General features: G+C 51.9%; 1 protein-coding gene across 13 annotated transcripts in view; it reads right to left on the reverse strand.

Moving 5' to 3' along the window:
- CLEC16A (C-type lectin domain containing 16A) overlaps positions 1-20,251 on the reverse strand; it is a 203,137-nt gene that overhangs the window by 84,374 nt on the left and 98,512 nt on the right. For all 13 annotated transcript variants that reach the window (XR_004380158.1, XR_004380159.1, XM_032836306.1 and 10 more), the window contains one exon: positions 12,583-12,703. Coding sequence is in view for 11 of the 13 variants with exons in the window: in XM_032836306.1 (XP_032692197.1) it covers positions 12,583-12,703 (121 nt within the window). In the remaining 2 variants the exon portion in view is untranslated. The remainder of the gene's footprint in view (positions 1-12,582; positions 12,704-20,251) is intronic.

Consider the following 20,251-nt stretch of genomic DNA (forward strand, 5'->3'; position numbering starts at 1 on the left):
CTATCCCTGGAACAAGTGAGTCAGAACTTTCTGGAGTGGGGCCTGGACAAAGGTAGTGTTTGAAGCTACTCAAGACATTTTAAGGCATAACACGGACAGAGGATCTGCACGGTCACCCTCTTTCGACAGAGGGAGCCCCAGGTCAGAAGCCACTGGCTCACCCACCACCCGCCCTAGGGAGTTAGGCATAAGTAAGGTGCCCAGAAGCCATTCTTGTGACGCAAAGACGCATTAAGGGCAGTGTAGGAAACCAATTTTCACTTCTATTTTCAGGCAGGTCAAAATGAAATGACAATTTCAACTTTTGAATGTCACAGGATCTCTACTCTGTATACTTACTGATAGCTTAGCAGAGCAAACACCATTTGACATTCACTTGAAGAAAAAAATCAGTCCAGACCACCTACGGTGCCCCACAACCTGCTGGTCACTGGGGAACAGGGCAATCCTTGTCACCACTGCCCTCAAATCTTCACGTCCTGACATCTGCTTAAATCAGAGATCCAGTGTTCAAGCGCTTCCTATGTCTTGACTTTGACCTCTACTTAGGAATTTGGGTGGTAACACTAATCTGAATGAAACACATCTCCCTGCTGGGAGGGAGCACAAAGAAGGTGCTTGTCCCCTTTCCCTGCTTCCTGTGTTCTCCAGTGGGGACAAGGGTGAGCTGGAAGGTGAGAACAGGTGAAAGCAGCACGGGCTTGGTAGCAGGACCCATGCTGGGGGAAGTGGCACCAGCATCCCAGCCTAGGGGAGAAGAGAGGTACAAGGCTGGTGGCCCTTTGATGACGGTCATACCGTATGTCACTGCGCGGGTCTCCGTGGTTCATCAGGTTTCAGGGCCAGAAGCCAATCCTCCCCTCCTGAGGCCTGAGCAGTCCTGTGATGTCCCTGGTGGCTGGATGGGGCTGGGGAAGGGGATGTGTGGTGGGTGGGGAAACCCGTAGCTTCAGGCTGAGGAACCCTGTGTAGGCAGAGCCCCAGACAGTCTCACTGAGTGGGCTGGAGGGAGGGATGTCTTGAAACTCAACATTAACCCTCAACCCCACGCCCTCTATGAATTCCTGTTTCCCGTGGCAGCTCACTGCCCCCGCCTATCAGCCACCTGTGGTCAAGGAGGCTGGCTTCAGCAGCACCATGGGGCGGGGGCTGGTGGGGAGGCACTCAGGAGCCACTCTGAAGCCAGTGGTCCGGGGTGAGACTCTTCTGTTTTCCCCTGACTGGAGCAGCACAGGTGGGAGAGATGGGGATACAGGGCAGGTCACAGGCCGGATTCTGGGGGGAGGGGGTCTCTGGAGGGTTCCAACAGCCACTTTGAAAGGACACCCCAGGCTCTTATTGGGGGAGAAAGGCAGTGGAGGAAGCTGGCAAACCAGAGAGGTCAGTTTCCAGAGTCTGCACCAGTGGGGGCCAGATTCTGAATCTACCTCATGCCCAAAGTGGCAGGATTTGCTGAGAACGTGATTGTAGGGGTGAGAGAGAGAGAGAGAAGAGGGGCTGCTCCAAGGCTTTTGGCCTGAGTGACTGCACAGATGGAACTTTCCACTCACTGATTGGGAAAGACGCTCATGTTTGAGTAGATTCGCTGTTGGCCTTTGCTGGCCAGGCCCTATCAAGTCACCACAGGCCCCTGCCCGGCAGGCATCGTCCCTCCCTCCCGACAGCCCCGTGATGCACAGATGGAGAAATCCCAGGTTAGGGGACATGCCAAGGTCACAGAGCCTGAGAGTGCTGGGGCCCTCCCTGTCAGCTTTCCTGGTGGCCTTGGAACCCAGCCATATCAAAATCAATCTGCTTCCCAGTGGCCATGCCATGCCTCCCAAGACACTGTTCCTTGAGCAAATTTAAGCCACCAGGTCCCCTCTGATCAGAGGAAACAGAACTGTGGCCCCATTTTCAAACACGTGGGAAGGACTGGGATTTGGGAAAAACACTTAGGTTGTAAATCGTCTTCAGAACAAATGACCATTTTTATAGGCAAGGAAGGAAAAAGCTCAAAACCACTCTCTTCCACTCAAATACCTCATTTCCCAGCGCACAGAGTAGAATTGAGAAATTCTTATTCGTAGAGGGGAAAAAAAAAATCTTAATTTCTGTCTTTTCCAGAAAAACTTGTCTTAGGACTATTTGAATACATAACTGACAACAGAGGGCACAGCCATTAGATGACCTTGTGATTTCAGCAAAACGTGTCTCTCTAATGCAGCTCAATTATGATTGTAAGTTTATAAAACAGGGAAAGATTACAGGAATATACATTAAACCACATCAATGAGCGCTACTAAGAAAAAAAAATTAGTCCAGCAGACAGGTACCAATCAAATAATCAATACGCAGGAAACAGCTACATCACCCTACTTTAAGAGAACCAAATAATGCTGCAATTGGATTTACTTTAAAATTTTCCACTTGAACAAAACTGACAGCTGTATTATAATCACATTTCCAGTCACTTTATAAGATACAAATTTCATTTCTCCATATTTCTACTTCATTTCTGAAAAGGGGCCAGCAACATTATTCATCAAGCACACGGAGGAGCCGCCTAATTCATAGAGAGGGGGGAAACGCTGTTAATCCCATGTTTTCTGTCCCCTTAGAGAATCGGTAGTTGAGTTTGAACATGGTTTTCTCTGATCAGTCTCATTCAGGGTCCTGGTTGCAAAGAGGGGCCAAGGGAAAAGAGCGCAGCATTTTCGTTCTTAGGTAAAATGATGTGGGGTATTTCGACTGTTGAAACGAAGATCATCTACATGTTTAGAAAGCACCCGGGTCAGTTTAAGACTCTTGATCTAGCTCTTCAAGGCGGGGGTAGTGGTCTGCACTGGGAGCCTGACTATCCCAGTGTCTGGTAGTGATGGACAAGCATGGTTCTTAACTCACGATCCAACGTCCTCAAATTACTCAAGACAACATTTAGAAATGCCACTTTCATGTTAATGAAAGTGCCTTAAGCATTTATGAATAATTAACATGCTGCTAAAGCTCTAATCGGTTCAATCCAACGACCCTTCTTCGAGCACCTACTATGTGCCAGACGCCGTGCGAGCGCACCGGGGAGATGACTGGAGACCCCCGGACCATGGGGCTGGAGCAGGTCCCCAGGCTGCAGGTCAGGTGAGGCACAGGTGGTGCCTCATATGGTGTCCACAGGCAGAGATGCCGTGTGCACCATATCCCCTTTTAGGGACAAAGAGCCCTGGGGGGATGCAGGCTGGAGAGCCACAAAGCGCACTGTCCTCTGGGGGGTTGGCATCAGCAACAAATAAGCCCATTCTCTGGGGCTCTGCAGCTGAGCACTTGAACTAACTTTACCCCCAAGGGTCTGAATCAAGCCTCCCCTGCTGGTTTTGGGTCTTCGCCAAGCAGCCAGCACCCACTTTGCTAAAAGTCATCTTTCCATGAGACTGGTCTACCCTAGCATGCCTGCGTGGCCGCCTCCACTTCGCAGTGCATCCCATGGACAGAAAGAGTCATGAGGCTTTTGGTTCGTCAGAACTCCTACAGAAAACCTTCTAGCGGGACAAGTCGTCCCCCGCCCAGTGTGGGCGATGAATGCTAGTGACTGTTTTTGTGAGGAAATTTTGCACCCACGGCAGGTGAGCCCGAGCATTTCTGAGGGAATTCGCTCTTTGATCTGCAGAGCAGTCCTGACGGGAGCACTATCATCTCCACTTCACTAAGAGGAAGAATGGCTCAGAGAGGTTCACTGGTTTGCCCAAGGTCACACAGCTGGGATTCAAACTCCTTTTTTTTTTCTGAATCCAAGGCCCGGTCCCTAAACACGACACTCCCTGAATTACATGCGGGATTTTCAGGGACTCGATTTCTCTCCTGCCACTTTCTTAAGCTTTTATTTCGAAAAATTTCAAACTTCTGGAATGGTTTAAAAAAGAGCACAATAAACACACATATGCCCTCCACCTAGAGTCACCGACTGTTAAGGACTTAGCTGCCTTTGCTTCCTCTCTCACTATACCCACACACTCACATTTTTATTTTGTGAATCATTCCAGAGCTGCAGGCAGCATGACAATGTACTCAACACTGCAGTCTGTGCTTCCTAAAAACAAAGACGCTCTCCTGCAGAATCACAGTGCCATTATCACACTGAGAAAGTCAATAATGACCTCAAATTACATGATCCAATCACAATCTACATGCAAATTTTGTTTTCATTTAAAAAAAAAAAAGGCGATTTGTTCCTCCCCACCCAAGATCCAATCCAAGTGGACAGTGTCATGTCTCCCCCTCTGTTTCGATCATCTAGAACGATCATCTAGAACTGGCCCCCTCCCCAGTGTTTTTTCATCTTCCGTGACCTTGACATTTTTGAAAAGCTCAAGTCAGTCCTCTTTGAGACCGTCCCACATTCTGGATCTCTCTTTCACAGGCTTTATCATTTATGCTATTTTCCCATTTTTTGCCAGGATGAGGCATGTGACAACGATCAGGTCATCAACAAAATAAGGTAACAGAGAGAATGTTCCAGAATGGACAGATGGGACCACAAAACTATCACCGTCCTCGCAAGAGAAGGAAATCAATGAGCTCACATTTTCGCGACTTAAAATCAAGCCACGGAACTTGCTTGCGGAGCTTCAGAATACTGTCGCTGGTGAACAGCATTTCAGCAGTCAGGGGAACTAGCCAGGAACTGCCACACGGCCTACAAGCTCTTGCCTGTCAGGACATGGGGGTGAAGCACGCAGAGTGGGAGGACTTGCGGAAACGGGGAACACTGCCAGGTCACGCACGTCATTCACGTTCATATCAATGGACAAACAAAAAGGTAAGAAAGAGGGGGGACTTGGCCCAAATTCAAACACAGATGCAGTACAGGTAGGGTATGGTTGCCACACATGTAAGTGCCCACAGCTGCACTTGTTCTGGGGGAACGAGTGGTTTACAGGTGGGGGGCAGAGCCAGAGCAAAGGCCTTGGGGTGGGAATGTGCCCAGTGTGCCTGAAGAAAGGCAAGAAAGCAGAGAGCGCCAAGTTGTGCTAGGTAACACTCAGCTTCTCAGTCACTGTACAGTCAGAGTGGGAAGAAGGCCGCTGTGAGCCAAGGGAGGACACGATCTGGCTTATGTTTTGGGAGAGGACACTGGACACTGCGTTGAGAATAAATTGGAGGGGACAAGGCAGAAGCAAGTGACTGGCTTGTGAGATTGGCTACTACCACAATGCAGGTGACAGAAGATGGCCGAGCAAACCAAAGGCCAGGGGTGGAATGGAGAGGGGGGGTCAGATCTGGATACGGCTGGAGAGAGGGGCTGAAGAGGTGTGCTGACTGACTGGGAGGCAAGCGGGAGAGAAAGAGGGGAGTCAAGGATGAGCCCAACGTTCTAGGGCCTGCATGGGGCTACCAATGACCGGGAGATGGGCAGGCTGCGGGGGCAGGTCTGTGAGGAAGCTCGAGCCCCACTGTGTTGGCGCAAGCGGGAGGGGTTGAGTGGGCGGCTGGGGTTAAGTGGGGGCCCGCGGCTGAAGACAGCAAGCTGGTGGGAAGCACATCTGCCCCTGGGAGGAAGCAGCCCAATGCTGCTTGCGGCCCCAAAGGACCCGACCGTTTCAGATTCAAGGTGAGAGCTACCTGGGTTTGTGCGATAAGATGTCTTGATTTTAAAATGTTGCAATTCACGGAAGATTGCCAGACACCAAAGGACACCTGTGGGCCTAAGGGCCAGCCGTCTGCAACCTCTCTATACTGCTCTCGCTCTGCCTTACAATCATCTGGCAAAGGTGAGTGCTGCTACTCCCACTTTATCAATGAGAGAACCGAGGCCGAGACCGAGACGTGCATCGATTGTCTCAGGTTGCATGGCGAGGAAGAGGCACAGCTGGGATCCAGAGGCCAGGTCCGTCCTCTCCTGAGTCTGTATTTTTCTGGTACCCGGGGCTTCCTCCATACGCTCACTCCCTTCTTAAACAGGCAGGCCCTGGGCTAGAAACAGCAGGGGGAGAGCTGAGGGGAGGTCCAGGGCAGCTTGCCTTGCCAGGAGATGAGGACAACCGAAATAGCATTACTGTTGTTAATAATCAGCTTCGAAGGCTCGATGGGTTGGGTTCCAGAGAACTAGCTGAATCAAACAGGACAGGTCTCCGTGCAATAAACAGTCCACGTGCCTGGGCCATAAAGCAGAACCCAGGCACACTTGAAACTCATTGGCTAGGGCAAACCACGGTGTGCGAGAGGCCGCTGGGCACCACCTTTCGGGCAATACCCTGGCAGGATCGGTCCCACAGGCCTGGCCTAGCAACAAGGCTCCCTGCTGGAATGCTGCCCCTGACCCCATAAACCTACCCTCACACTGAGGCCAGGGAGGCCCCTCTTGAGATACACACGTGGATCTTCTCACCAGGTGAAAAACACTTGTCACTGTTCTTAGAAGAAAGCCCCAGGTCCCTGATCCACCTACGAGGCCCACATGCTGGGCCCTGGGGCAATCTCAATCTCACCTCACCACCCTGCCCTGATTGGCCACACTCCTGCTTCTCATCTTCCTTAACTCCCCATCAACCCCAGGACCTTCGCTAGTGCCACACCCTGGGATGCCAGCACCTGCCCCTACCTCCAGCCCTCAGATGGGTGCTCGCTCCCCCAGAAGCCTCCCTGACCTCCAGACAGGTCAACCCCTGTTACCTGAGCTCCTTGGCACAGTGACCGGTCTGCCTTTGCTCTGTGTGATGATGTCATCGGTGTTCACCTCCCCCACAAGACTGACCTCAAAAAAGACAGAGAATACTTCTGCTCCGGAGATTGGTCTGCACTTGAATTATTTGAGGAACAGACCCCATTAAAGCCCAGGACGCAGAGGCTTATTTCTTGGAAAGTCTGTCCCTTGTTCAGAAGTGATGCCCTTCCTACTTATCTGAGATTAGCAACGCCCTTTCTTTTATGAAATGATAGTTCATAAATGCTTAAAAAAAAAAAAAAGGACTTGGTAACACAAAAAATTCGCAATCCTGTCCCCAGAGGTGGTGTGGTATTTTATTTTTGTTCTGACACTTACCTGGGCTGTGCAGTCCCGAGGTCGGGGAACCACAGAGAAGGACTTTATCCTACAGGGACATTTTCCAGGCCCCCTAACAAGGAAGCCTGCACCTGTAGTGCGGGGACCGGTTTATGTGCCAACCCTTCTCTGGAGGCTTGGGATCCCCCCACACACACCACGGGCTCTAGCGAGGAGCTGCTGTCACTGTTGTGTCACAACACAAGGGGAGATGCCAAGAGCTATGCAGTGGTCACAGGAGACGGCTCAGCCAATGGAATGTCACCAAACACGGGAACTCTGAAATTCATGACTGTCTGCGGAAAACCACTTCTGAGGAGAATGTGGAGAGGGTTCCGACCCTCTCCCTGGACATCCCGGCTGGGCTACCTCCCAGCACCTCTTCTCGGCCCACCCAACTAACCTTCCTCGACTGTTTGGAACCAGCCCCTCCTCCAGGGCTGGCCCCCTGGCTTACAAAATCACTGTCTCCTGACTCCTGGCTGCCCGCACTGTCCCTAGAACCCAGAGTCCAGCTGGGTCTCCAGCATCGCCAGAAAATACCATCCCCAGACTGTGCTCCCATCCCCCTTTCCCCACTGTTCCTGGCCCCCGGAACCCTGCTGTGCCTCCTAAATGGCCTCCTAGCCACCATACCAGGCACTGTTCCAGGCACTTCACATATATTAACTCATTTACTTCCATTATACAGATGAGGAAACTGAGACACCAAGACATTAAGGTACCTATTGAAGGCCACAGGTTGGCAAGTTACAAGGGCAAAGCTGGGATTTCACATCAGGCACAAGTCTGGCTCCCTAGCCCCTCAAAATGGCTCACGGGCCCCTGCTGGGACTGTGGGACCTGGCCATTCCAGTACACTTTCAGGACCCATGTCTCTGGGAACCCTCAGATGGCTTCCCACTTCCCTGGACCTGAGATCTGGTTCATCTCAGCCCCTCTCCCCCTGACTCCTCACCCGCTGGCCCCACCCAGCTCTCAGGTCATGCTCTCTCCCACCTCCCAGCCTCACCTCTGCCATCCCCTCTAATTGGCAGGCCTTAGTTTTGCATTTCCTCAGAATCTTCTGGTCCCTCCCTACATGGCAGCTAACCAGAGAAGCCTTCTCTAACCAGGGTGGGAGATCTTCCCTCACAGTTATTCTCTAGCACAGACCCCGTCCATCACCTCCTCGGACATCTCAAACAACCTGTAAATACCTGCTGGCGGTCCTCCCATCCCCACCCCCCAGCAAAGCGGAAGCACCACTGAGCGGAAACCAAGTCTGCTGCTAGTTCCCTATCACCTCCCAGCTCCCAGCACTGTGTCTGGCATACAGCAGGTGCTCAACACGTAGCTGAATGAGCCACGGGTTTTACGGAATGGTTCTCACGAGTGGATTTAGAAAATCCAAATACAAGATGAGGTGTGGGAAGCATGTGGTGTGGGGACAACACGCACCTGCCAGGTGCGCACGTGAAGAGGCTGGGAAGGGATTCAGAAGTTTCCTGAGCATGCCCGATATCTACTTAGGATATTTAGATAATGGGGGGATTTCTCCCGGCTGTGATTGGCCATATTTTCTAGAAACAGGCAAGACTCCTTCCAGAAGGCTCTGACGCCAGTGCTGGCAGGAACCTGGGTTCTTCTCACAGCCTTGTCCTCGGGGCACGCCCGGGGACTGCTGGCCAGTAGGCCCGGGAGGGAACACACAGGAGTGCCCTACCTGGATGGGGAGCACCTTCCTTCATCTGGGCCCAAGCAGCCCCATGCTGTCAGGAAATGCTCCCAAACATTGTTAAGAGCGGAAAACGCCCACCCCCGGAGCCCAGCAGTTCAGGTTGGACACACTGATCTGGCAGCCGCATGGGGGCATCGGCCGGCTCTCACCCCCGAGCACCTGCTATGCGCCAAGCGATCACCAACGTGATCTCGTCTGATTTTCAGTGGCTCTCTCCGCCCGCCTTTGAGAACCATTTTAAAGGGCAGGCCACTGAGCCTCAGGGACATGAAGGCCCCAAGCTGGGTCACAAGGCCGACGACCTCCAACTACACGAAGGGCGGCCAAGGTGGATGTCAGTGTGGCTGGCCAGCTCTCCCTCCTGCTCCAGCTCCACCTAGAGCCTCAGTGGGGCCGGGGAAGTGCACGATCCAAAACGGCAGGGGCCTATTCAGTGACAAAGAGCACCCTCAGGTCCTTCTCTGTGAAAGAAGTATTTAAAGATGCAGTGACAAGATGTCTTCCACTGGCTTTCCTACACTCGAGGAGGGCCGAGGTGGGGAGGTACTCTGAAAAGAGAGATGGCGGAGCAGATGGAAATAGACGTAGAGCAAGACTAATAACCCTCGAAGCTGAAGGCGGGGTACGTGGAGATTCACGGCGCCATTCTCTCTAAAAGTCTCATCTATTTTATCCCGTCAAGCTAGCCTTCTCTCCCCATCCCCCTTCCCTCACGACTGCCAGGCCCTGACATGGGCCCCACACCATGCTCCTCTCCAGCGAAAGCAAAACAGGCTCGAGCAGTCAGCTCTGCCTCCTTTAGGGGTGGGGGACGATGGCCTCCAGCACGCTCCTGGTCCGGGGCCACCCTGTCCGAGCACACTAGGCACACCTGCCCAGAGGCCCGCGGCTGGTGAGCAGACACGTGACGTGGCTTCTGTGTACTCTTATGCTGTGGTTTCTTATCAGAGGGCGACAAGCTCAGTAAACACACTTCAGGTCACCTCTTCTGGCGGTGCAGAGCCGGCGTGACTTTGAGCCTGTCCGCCCAGATCACATCACCTGCCATAAAGCTGACCAGCTCCCAGCATTTCTCCCTGAGTCAGCTTTCTTCAAATCTCGGCGCTCACGAGAAGCATGCCCAGCTTCCAATCATTCGGCAAATATGAATGCCTTTGCCTACATTACGATGTTGCTGGTTATATTATATACTTAGAGGGTATTTTGTGACATGCGAGGCATACCGATTTTTCCTCACTGGAAGGTCAGACGCTCCCGCATTTAACAACAATCACTGGGAGAGATACAAAGGAAAAAGAACACAAAATCCAATGACAAACACATGCTATCTTATTCTAGTACCATGTGCTCATAAAATCCATAATTCCTAGTACTTTCTGGATGGCACTCTCTTAAGCAAAGACATAATTTGTGACCAGGCTGGGTAAAGACAGACAGCCATTACTTTCTTAATGGCCAACTACCCAAAAAGGCTCAGTTAAGTGATCTCAACTAGCAATCTAATCAATTAAAATTGATAAGTGAAATACTTTTAACCTTTATTTCAGCAGGCTATTCCTGGGGGGGTGGTGCAGAGAAGGAAGGAATGTGAATTCCCAGCATAAAATTTAATTCCACTTCATGGATACAAATATTCTTGCTACCCTGATGGAGAGGTCCCTTTGAAAGAAAGCTGTTTCCCTCCTCCCTTGACTCAAATCAGAGAAAGACTGGTTTATGGTTCTCCGCAGCCAACTCAATCAATTTAAACCCTTAGAGAAATCCTTATGGCAATTTCTCAAGGAGGAAAGGACCAAAGGAGATAAGCACGGATAGCACAAAGTGGGGGACATAGCTTCTTTGTTCTTCCAAGAGAAAAGAAGAAAAGAGAATAAGGAGAGGGCAAGAAGAAGTTAGGGGCACCTGGGAGGCTCAGTTGGTTAAGCGTCCAACTCTTGGTTTTCGCTCAGGTCATGATCTCAGGGTCATGAGATCAAGCCCCGAGTTGGGCTCTGAGCTCAGCAGGGTGTTTGCTTGAGACTCTCTTTCTCTCTCTCTGCCCACGTCTCTGCCCATGTCTCTCAACTAAATAAATAATTCTTAAAAAAGAAAAAAAAAAGTTAGACAAGAGGGTAAAACCCATAATAATTACAGGGAATCTTCTATTTGGGGAGAGTGCTCTCTTCTTTCTATGCATCACGTTTAATTAGCAGGTAACACAGCCTACGGTTTCTTGAGTACAGTCAGATGCTAGACACTATGCTCTGTCATATAATATTTCATATTATATTCCGCTCAAGTCTCAAAACAAGCCTATCATATAAGGAAATTCATCACCATTTTCCAGGTGAGGAAATGGAAGTTGTAGGGGTTTTGATCATTCGTTGTGAATACACAGCAGGGTATGGGGGTCACATGCCAACCCTCAGTGGTCTATATCATGATTGCTGGTCGCACAACTGAACACTTTTGTCCAAACTCATCCAACGGTACACTAAAACTTGGTTGAATTTTGTCGGATGTAAACTGTATTGTATTTCACTAAAGCTGAGTTAAAGCCGTGGGGACCCGGTCCTTACCATTCACCACAAAGAGTGGCCATCCACCGCTTCTGCCTGCTCAGCTTCCATCTCTTTGTGCGTTTCCTTTGAGGGCAACCTTCCTCCTCCCTCTCACATGAAGAGGGCCCCACTTCTCAAGAAATGGGCCCCACTTCCCAGCTTGGGGTTCTCCACATGACCCTGGCCTTGCCCAGTGATGAATCACATTCCTCTGACAACGACTGGTTCAGGGATGGCCCACCGACCCATGCCAGGCCAGAGAGCCCTGCTGCGGACTTCCACAGAAGTTACAGGAAAAGGAAGCTCTGTTTCTGTCAGGTCTGCTTAGCTGGTTCAGCAGGATTTGGAACTCAGATGGCTACCTTGTTGCCACCTGGTGAGAGCCCTCCCAAAGATGAAGCCAGAACAAAGGGAAACCGAAATGAGACAGGGAGGCAGCTTCCTGATGATGCTGCTTGAGCACCTAGATCCAGCAATGCCTGAAGGCAGACATACTCTAGGACTTTTCAGTGACACCAGCCAGTTCCCCTTTCTTTTTCTCTAAGCTCACCCAAGTTGGGATTTCTGTCCCTTATAACCAAAGAATCCTACCATATCACAATGCCTCTAAGAAAGAGAAAACCACCTTGACCATCCACGTGCACCTGCCCTACAGCAAATGGAGGAAAGCAAGAGTGGTATGTGTATGAGGCAGATTACAGGGCTTTAAAAGTGACCGGGCTTTAGGCCCACTGGCACTTTTAATCACAGCCTCATGCTCACACTGCTGCGGAGAGCATGGCGCACTGTGTGGTTAGGGACGGAGCCCATAGCTGCAGGCTGAGCACACACTTCTCCAGCCTCCCCATCTCCGCCTCACCTCCAGGCTGGTGATTTGCACTTCTACAAGTTTACCCCTTTTCCGCAGCAGAGGCCTTGCATCACTGGAGACAGAGACCCCCTTACTACACAAACCAATCATGATCCGGTTACATGGAGGGCAGGGACGACTCCAGACAGAGACCCCCTTACTACACAAACCAATCATGATCCGGTTACATGGAGGGCAGGGACGACTCCCCCTGACCCCGCACAGCTCCACCTGGGCTCCGATAAGCAGAGCCTGCAGATGGACTGCCAGGGGCCCAGCAACAAGGGCCCTTTCTTTGAGTCTGGCAGGACGGGCACACTCTGTTAGCTTTTGGTGACAGATAACGGTGGAAGCAAACGCAGGTCACACCCCAACCTTCCCCGTGACACCGGAGCCAGTGCAGCAGCGAGCGCAGCCCTCCCTGCCCCCGTCCCTCCATCCCCTGCGCGGGACTCACTCAGATCCAGCACGTCATCCGTTTTGATCAGGTCTTCCTCCCGCGTCAGGGGCAACTGGGTCTCGGGCTCCCCTCGCAGCTGCAGCGACAGGGAGCGGAGCATGAAGAACACCCGAATGGCCTGCGTGGACAGTTCAGGAGCAGAGGAGAACGAAACTGTAGTTATTCAGGGGAAGCACTCCGTGTGCAGAAATCACACAGGGACTCTTGATTTAAACAAACAGAACCAAACAGAGTCTACTCGTCCCAGTATCATGGCCCTGGTGTTGTCGCAGCAAGATAAATAAACAAATAAATAATCGAAGGGTACAGGCAGTTTTTAGTTCTGCATAGGTTTGGGCCACTTGACTTCAGCTGAGCACCTGTCCTTCTGCCAGGAGCTCTCCCCTAGTGCCATGTGACCTTCACGACGTCCCTGCTTAGCAGGCAGCCCCATTTTGCGGACAATGCACTGGGAGCCCAGGAGGCACAGTGAACTGCCCCAGGCCACACGTCTGGGGGGACTAGAACCAGGCCTCTTTCTTCCAAGTAAACCGGCACAGAATATGGAAATCCAAATCACAAGTACTAGTGTTCCGATGTCCTACCTAGTGAATACGGGGGCAGGGAAGGCCGAAGAGGGTAAGATGGTCGTACGATTCAGAGCCAGCCAGACTCCATGAAAATCCTACCCCTGCCCCTCCCTGAGTGAGTGCGTTTGCAGCACAGTCTTAGCCCCTGGGCCTTACCACAGTGGTTAGGCTGTGGATGGGACAGCAGCCCTGGCGCCTGGCCGGTGTGCCGTGACTTCAGTGCTCCAAGTGCCCCTCAGACTTCCCCAGCCAGCTCTCTGGAGGCAGAGTCTGCTCCGTCAGCACGGGGATTCCCGGCCCGTGGAAGAGATGCCTGGGTGGCATCCAGTATGGCCATTAGGCATTCCCAGAGAGCAGGAAAAAAGCAGAATTCCCAGGCCCAGACCCAAAGAAGTTGGTGTAGAAAGCAGCTTTTACCCCGGACCCAGCATGCCCTGAGAGCATCCCACCCCAGGTCCTAGACTGGACCTGAGTTACCCACCAACGACAGGCCGGGAAGCGGAGATATAGCCCATCAGAGAGGCCACCTCCATGCCACTTGCCCTGCCACACAGCTGATGGGCCTAGCTTCGGCATGCGCCTGAGGGAAGCAGCCCAGGAGTCGGCCATGTGAGCTCTGTGTTGGACTTGCTGGGCAAGGCCCCTGACCTCCGTGAGCTTCGATTTCCACATCTGTGAAATGGGGGCGGCAGTCCCCGCCCCGCAGGGCTGCTAGGAGACTCTGAGAAAATGCCGGGGGGAAGTGGGGAGCCCCCGGTATGTGGGCAACCATCCTTTCCTCCAGCCACCCGCTAGCTGGGCATGGGGGAGGGCATGGGGACAAACCACTGTCGCCACTGGTGAGCCACACAACGATGACTTCCAGCCCACTTCTGGTCTTCCTGTTTATAGTTCCGAGGCTACAGGCCTGGCACACGGAGAGGGGAGGCTGCCCTTCCTAGGACAAGGTGCCTCCCAAAACAAAGCGGGGGACAGGGCTTGCACAGGCTCCTGCTGACCCAGGCAACAAGGATGCCCACCAGGAAATTTAAACCCGAATCCAGTCTTGGCCTGGAACTGGCAGGAGACCTGAGCCAATGCCTCCCTCTCCTAATGGAGAAAACTGGAAGAACACGAATTCTACCTCCTAGATGTATCCTGAGGCCACGTGTTCCTCTCAGTCCACCAGAAGCACTAGGGAAAGATAAGCCTTTGTAGTATAATGATGTGGGGGGCGGAGGGGTGGGGGGATTAGCACTGATCTAATTGTCCTTAGTTTTTTACAGTACAGCCTTCCTAAGACATCTGCAACAATCAAAAGAAAAAGAAGTGCCGTTTCATTTTTTAAAAAATCGAAACAGCTTCTGATTATTATGCACCCAGAGTGTGCCAGGCACTGGGAGCACCTTACTGCAAGAGGGAACTGCTACGTGGTAAGAAACAGAGCCAGGAGGGGCAGAGCCATCCAAGTCCACGTGGCTGGGGCTGCCTTAGCTGGGCTTGGAAGCAGCGGTATCTGATGCACGTGCCCCTTAACTAAGCACACAAGGACACCCCCATGCCTGCACCAGCCTGACTGCAGAAAGCCCGAGATGTGGGGGGCCGCTTGAACTATATGGCCATCTGAGCTCTCAAGGAAGAAGTCATGGCCTTGGATGCGAGGAGAAAGGCCCATCGGTCAGGTCCAAGCAGAGGGAATACTTCATTTCAGTGTCAAAAATCCATTCCTCTCAAAGGTTCTGAAGGCAAGGAAATCAAGCAGGACCCTTGCTGGGGGGTGAGAAAAGAGAAACACATGTGGCTTTCAGCAGACCATCACTCTGAGAACCAGAAACCTCCACTAGGAAAGGAGTTCGGGGGTGCCTGGGTGGCTCAGTGGGTTAAGCCTCTGCCTTCGGCTCAGGTCATGGTCTCAGGGTCCTGGGATGGAGCCCCACATTGGGCTCTTTGCTCAGCAGGGAGCCTGCTTCCCCCTCTCTCTCTGCCTACTCTCTGTTGAATAAATTTTAAAAATCTTAAAAAAAAAAGAAAAAGAAAAAGAAAAGGAGTTCAGAATTTGGCTCCTAATTTAGACCTTTTTGGTAAAACATAGCTTTTGTTCTGGAAGCAACACATGGAAGATATCTATAGAAATACAAAATAATAATAATAATAATAATAATACAACAATAAAAATCTGAAGAATATGGAAGACACTGACCAGCCCCACAACTTTGAGAATTCACAAAAGAGAGATAAAACACCAGGATGATGGTCCTCAAATCCATCGCACAGCCCCCTAAACCATAAGCACCCCATCCCTGCCTACCCAAGGCCTGCCAGGGATTGGCAGGGCTGGACCATGTCATCTCCCTAACGCGTTTTAATGATCCTCTGTGGTTCCCATTTTACAGACTGGAAACCAAAACCTGGGGATGTAAGGCAGCCTGCCCACGGTGACTCAGCTAATAACCAGACTCCAAAGTCTGTTCTTCCAGCCATATGCCTTTGCCTTCAAAAGATTTAAGGCTTGGGACCCAGGCTTTTATTGAGCGCTGCTCTTTACTCTGCCAAATAAACATGCACTTTAAAAAGTATTAAAATGGAAGAAGGAATTATTGCTCTTTCTGATGCTTCCCCACAATGCCAGGAAGATGGACTCTGGATGCGCACATTAGTTTTGGAAAGGGGTGACAGCTGAGCGTGCTCGGATATAATCAAAAGGCTCATCCCCTGTGCTCCAAGGTACCTGGGAGCAAGTCCTGCAGCTGCATGGTGGGGAAGGAGCCCCCTAGGTGGGGGGGATGGCCTCAGGGTCAGACAGACCATGCGAGTAAATCACGTGAATTCCCTGCACCCGGGCTTGAGTTCTGGGAATGGGGTACCCACCGGCCCTGATCTCAGGGCCTCCCCGGAGGTGCGCCCACAGAACCCTGGGGCAGCCCTGGATTGAGCACTCAGTCCCATTTGCAAGCCACGGAGTTCGGGCGGCTGTCACCTGGATGAGGAGCCCACCAGGCCACGAAAGTGGCTATGAGAAACCAGTCACTCCTAAGTGGGTGCCGAAGCAGGGTCACCTGGGCCCAGCCTGCTGTGAAAACCCCTTTGGCAATATGGAGAGCGTCACACAGAAAATGTTCGTGCCCCCGAACCAGAAACTCTACTTCTGGGAACTTTTCCGAAAGAATTAAGCCAAAAGAAAGAAACCCTGTATTTGTGAAGCCTGCTCAGGACAGTTTAGTTGAAAATAACGAACACTGAGGGCACCAGAATGTCTAGCAGCAGGAAAATGCCTGAGCAAGTCACGGCAGAAGTCGCCAGATAAACTTTCTTACAGTAAGAAATGTGACTTGAATTAAAACTGCGTCCCAGCATGGAAAGCTTCTCGCTGTACAAGGGAGAGAGGAAAGGAAAGGCTGGAAGGAAGACCACAACACACTCTTCCTGCCACCATGAGAAGGCGTGATTGAGCAAAGACAGGGAGGAGACCCGAAAAGCGACGAGGCCTTGTTTGTTTAGGGTGATGAAATCACGGGAAATTCTTTCCTTCTACTTTCGAAACCCTACGAGATGTTCTTTAATGTGAAACACACAGCCAAAGAATAAAGAAAAAGATCCTATTTCCTCGCGGGCAAGAGCGATCAACACCAAAACTGTTGGTGGTTTTACATGAGAACAAGGAACAGAAGTCAGGGACAGATAAAGCTTCACGTGTCTCTATTTCAGAATGGCTTCCAAGATTACCACAGAAAGATGGCCGGTGGCTTACATTCAGATTTTGAGATTCACCAGAAATTCCTCTCGCTAACTCTTCTCTACCCTGGAACTTCAGTAGATGGCTAAAAACTCTCTTTCTTTCCCTCCTGGGATATTAGACCACTCTACCCCTGTTTAACCAACGTTTCCTGAGCTCTTCCTGCCTGCTGGGCACCTTACAGCCCTCTTTCTTGTCTACTTTGGGCAGGAGCTAAGAGACTAGACACATGAGGACCTGAGGCTCAGGGAAGGTAAGCAACTTGCTCCAAGGCACATAGCTAGAGCTGGCACTGAACCTTGGCTGGTCCCACCAGCCTGGGCTCTTTCTTAACTGCTTCTCTCAGCTGCCCCTGGGATAGGTCGAGCCACATCCCCATTTCTGCTTCCATGTTCTCATCAGATCCCAGCAGTTCCCATGACCTTCGTTTCAATGTGAACTCCCCTTAGCAGCTGGCATGGCTCAGTGGCCTTATTTTATTTTATATTATTTGTTCACAGTCTATTCTTGCATTCTGCACAGTGCCTGGCTCCTAGGAAGTCACTCAACAAATACATCAAATAAAAGAAGGAAGAGAATAAATTGCAAAATGCGAGAGGGATGTCATGACTTTTGGTGTCAGTTGCCTCCCTGTGGCCTGCAAAGCCTGACCATCCTCCTCTCCTGTCCCCTCCACTCACTTGTCACCCTGCTCCTTGAACTTGCTACATTCTTCTGCATCTCAGGGACTCTGCACTCACTGACCCCTCGGCCCTGTTCATTTCTGCACCCTCAGGCCCAGCATCTGGCATCCAGTAGGCATCCAGGGGCTCTCTGGTGATTGAATGGAGGACTATTTTACAAGTTAGGAATGATGCATTAGTAAGGGGTGTTTGAACTTCTTTAATAAGCCCTTAAAGGAAATAAAAGGTGGGATTTCTGAAAAGTGTCAGCCTCCTGAAAGTTAAAAAAGTCTGCTTGGTGGGGGGAAAAAAAAGAAAAAGAAAACCTTTGAATCCAAAAAGATGAAATGGAATGTTCTTTGGATGAAAGCAAAGAACTTGAAACAAACCACATAAGCCCTCAATTGCCTGCTAAACCATACACTTCCTTTAGCTCAAATTCAAAGCACACTGCTGTGTCCTGTGTCTGAAAGGGACACAGGAGCTAAGCTTCTGGATGATTCTAGACAGCTGCCTCGGAACAGGAACTGGACTGAGGTGAGTGGCCGAAATCTTCCTTCAGAAGCAAAGGGAAGCTTCTCTCAGGTAGATGGCTTCACCTTGAGATGGTCAGGGCCGTTTTATAAATCCTGCCACCTTCTCCCCGGCTCTAAACCCAGGGACCCTGAGACTTGAGGGTTGATTGTATAAACTCGTCGGACAAACAAAGGCTGAACAAGAGACCCCAGGGAAGTCCAGGCATTCCCAAGGGCTCTCGGTCTGTGTTTCAGGTAGAGAGGTGGGCGGCACAGCCCTGGGAACTTACAACCAAGTGAGATGTCAGGGGCAAAGGGACGAAGGGAACCCCTACCCTCGAGAGCTACTACTGGCTTTCTGTGCCCTGCCTTTCACTGAGTCTCCACAGTGACTCTGGCAAGGCAGGTACGTGCTGCTTTGAGATGGGAAAAGGAGTCCCGGAGCCCAAGCGACCCTCCCTCTGCCATATGCCTTAGCCTTGAATTTTTCTCATCCTCTCCTGTGGATCAGGACTGTCTACCCCAAGCCAGCAGGACCTGATGTCGGGATCAGCTAACAAGACCAAGGTCCTCCATGGGCTCTAAGGCCCCGGAGACGGGCCCCCTCCAGCCTCATCACTTCTCAAAAAGCCTCCCTCACTCTGGGCTCCAACCATGTCCCCTCCCTAGGGGTGCCAGAATGAGCCACATCCGTCTGGACCTTTGCCTCCCCTGCTGCCCAACCGATCCCTCTGCTGCCCGTTCTGCCTCCCTCCCCAGGGAGGATGAGGGGCTTGACCTCATGTTCCTTTAGCAACAGCCTCAGCCACACAGACTGGCAACACTCCCCTCCCTCCCTTGCCCTGCACACGGACTCCTTGAGGACTGAGGCAGTGTATGTTATGTCCCTGGTGTCCAGCACCAAGTAGGGCTAATAAATACAATGAAGGGAGCAGTGGGAAGAAGCAGGTCAGAGCGGCTAAGAGTGTGGGCTCTGGAGGCCACGCTGCCTGCACGGAGTCCGGGCTCTGCTACTTATTAGCTGGGGGACCGTGAGCAAATCACTTGATCTCATCATGCCTCAGTTTCTTCCTCTGCAAGATGGGTTCCTATGATGCCAACTTCCTAGGACGGTGGTAGAATTCCATGAGGAGGGTCAGACAAAGAACTGGTATGAACGACACACGTGATATCAAACACGAGCTCATCTAAGTGTTGAGCAACTGGGGCCCCGGGGACCATAAAAGAAGGCAGAGTGCAACCCAGAACAGCAGCTCTCACCATCCACAGCCTCCCGGACCTCTGGCTCAGGGGACAAGGTGGGCCTCGGGGACAGAACCTTTGTGCTAGCCTCGCCAGGGAACACCTCCTAGGCCAACCAAAGGGTGAGCACACCCGCCTGTGAACAAGTTGCCAACATAACCTGCGTTTGTCAGAACCGGTCCTAGGGTGCTGGCTGACGCCGTGATGTCCAGTGCAAACAGTGCTACCCACAAACACGCTCGTGGGCTCGGCCACGGGGCCTGCAGGGCTGCCTGGGAGCCTGAGGAAGGAGGGTGCCACTGACTCAGACGGGGTGGGTCCTGCCATGAGGTCTGTGGCTTTGGTCAGACAGCAGGGAATGTTCAGTGACTAAAACACACAGGTCGGCTTTCCTCTGCAGTCTCCTCCTGCCCAGGCCTCCGAGGCAAAATCACCACCCAGGTGGAGGAAGACCACGGAATCCTCCTGTTAGAGGCCAATCCAGCAGGTCCCTCCTGCTTCTCAACATCCCCAAATTAACACCTCGGCCGCTCTGGTCAGATGGGGATTAGCTGAGCAGCAGAGGGCAAGGAACTCATCTAATGCATCCATTCATGTCTCCAGGGAATGATTTTCTAGGAAGAGGTGATGGTGCTTTCTAAGAAAGAAACTGATCTTATGCCAGAGATAAAATACCGTGAACGGCCAGCTTCAGAAAAATGGCGCTGATAAGGGACGTGCACTCCCGCAGAGTTCTGAGAACTCCTCTGCTTTGCACACACGGGAGCGGGCTGGCGAGAGTCACGGTCTCATGGGCCTGTGCCTCGCCTCCAGATCCCTCAGATACCTTACCATGGTGCTGTGGCGCTGTCTCCGTGGGTCCCGAGCCCCTCTGGGAGGGAATTTCACACCAAGGCCTCCCCTGCCCTTGCCTGTTCCAGGCTCAGAGGCGGGCCCCCAGAGTTGGGGGCTGGGGCCCTGCTCTGC

The sequence above is a fragment of the Lontra canadensis genome, unplaced genomic scaffold (genome assembly GCF_010015895.1).
Source record: "Lontra canadensis isolate GAN:19392208 unplaced genomic scaffold, GSC_riverotter_1.0 scaffold91, whole genome shotgun sequence".
In the NCBI taxonomy this organism is placed as follows: domain Eukaryota; kingdom Metazoa; phylum Chordata; class Mammalia; order Carnivora; family Mustelidae; genus Lontra; species Lontra canadensis.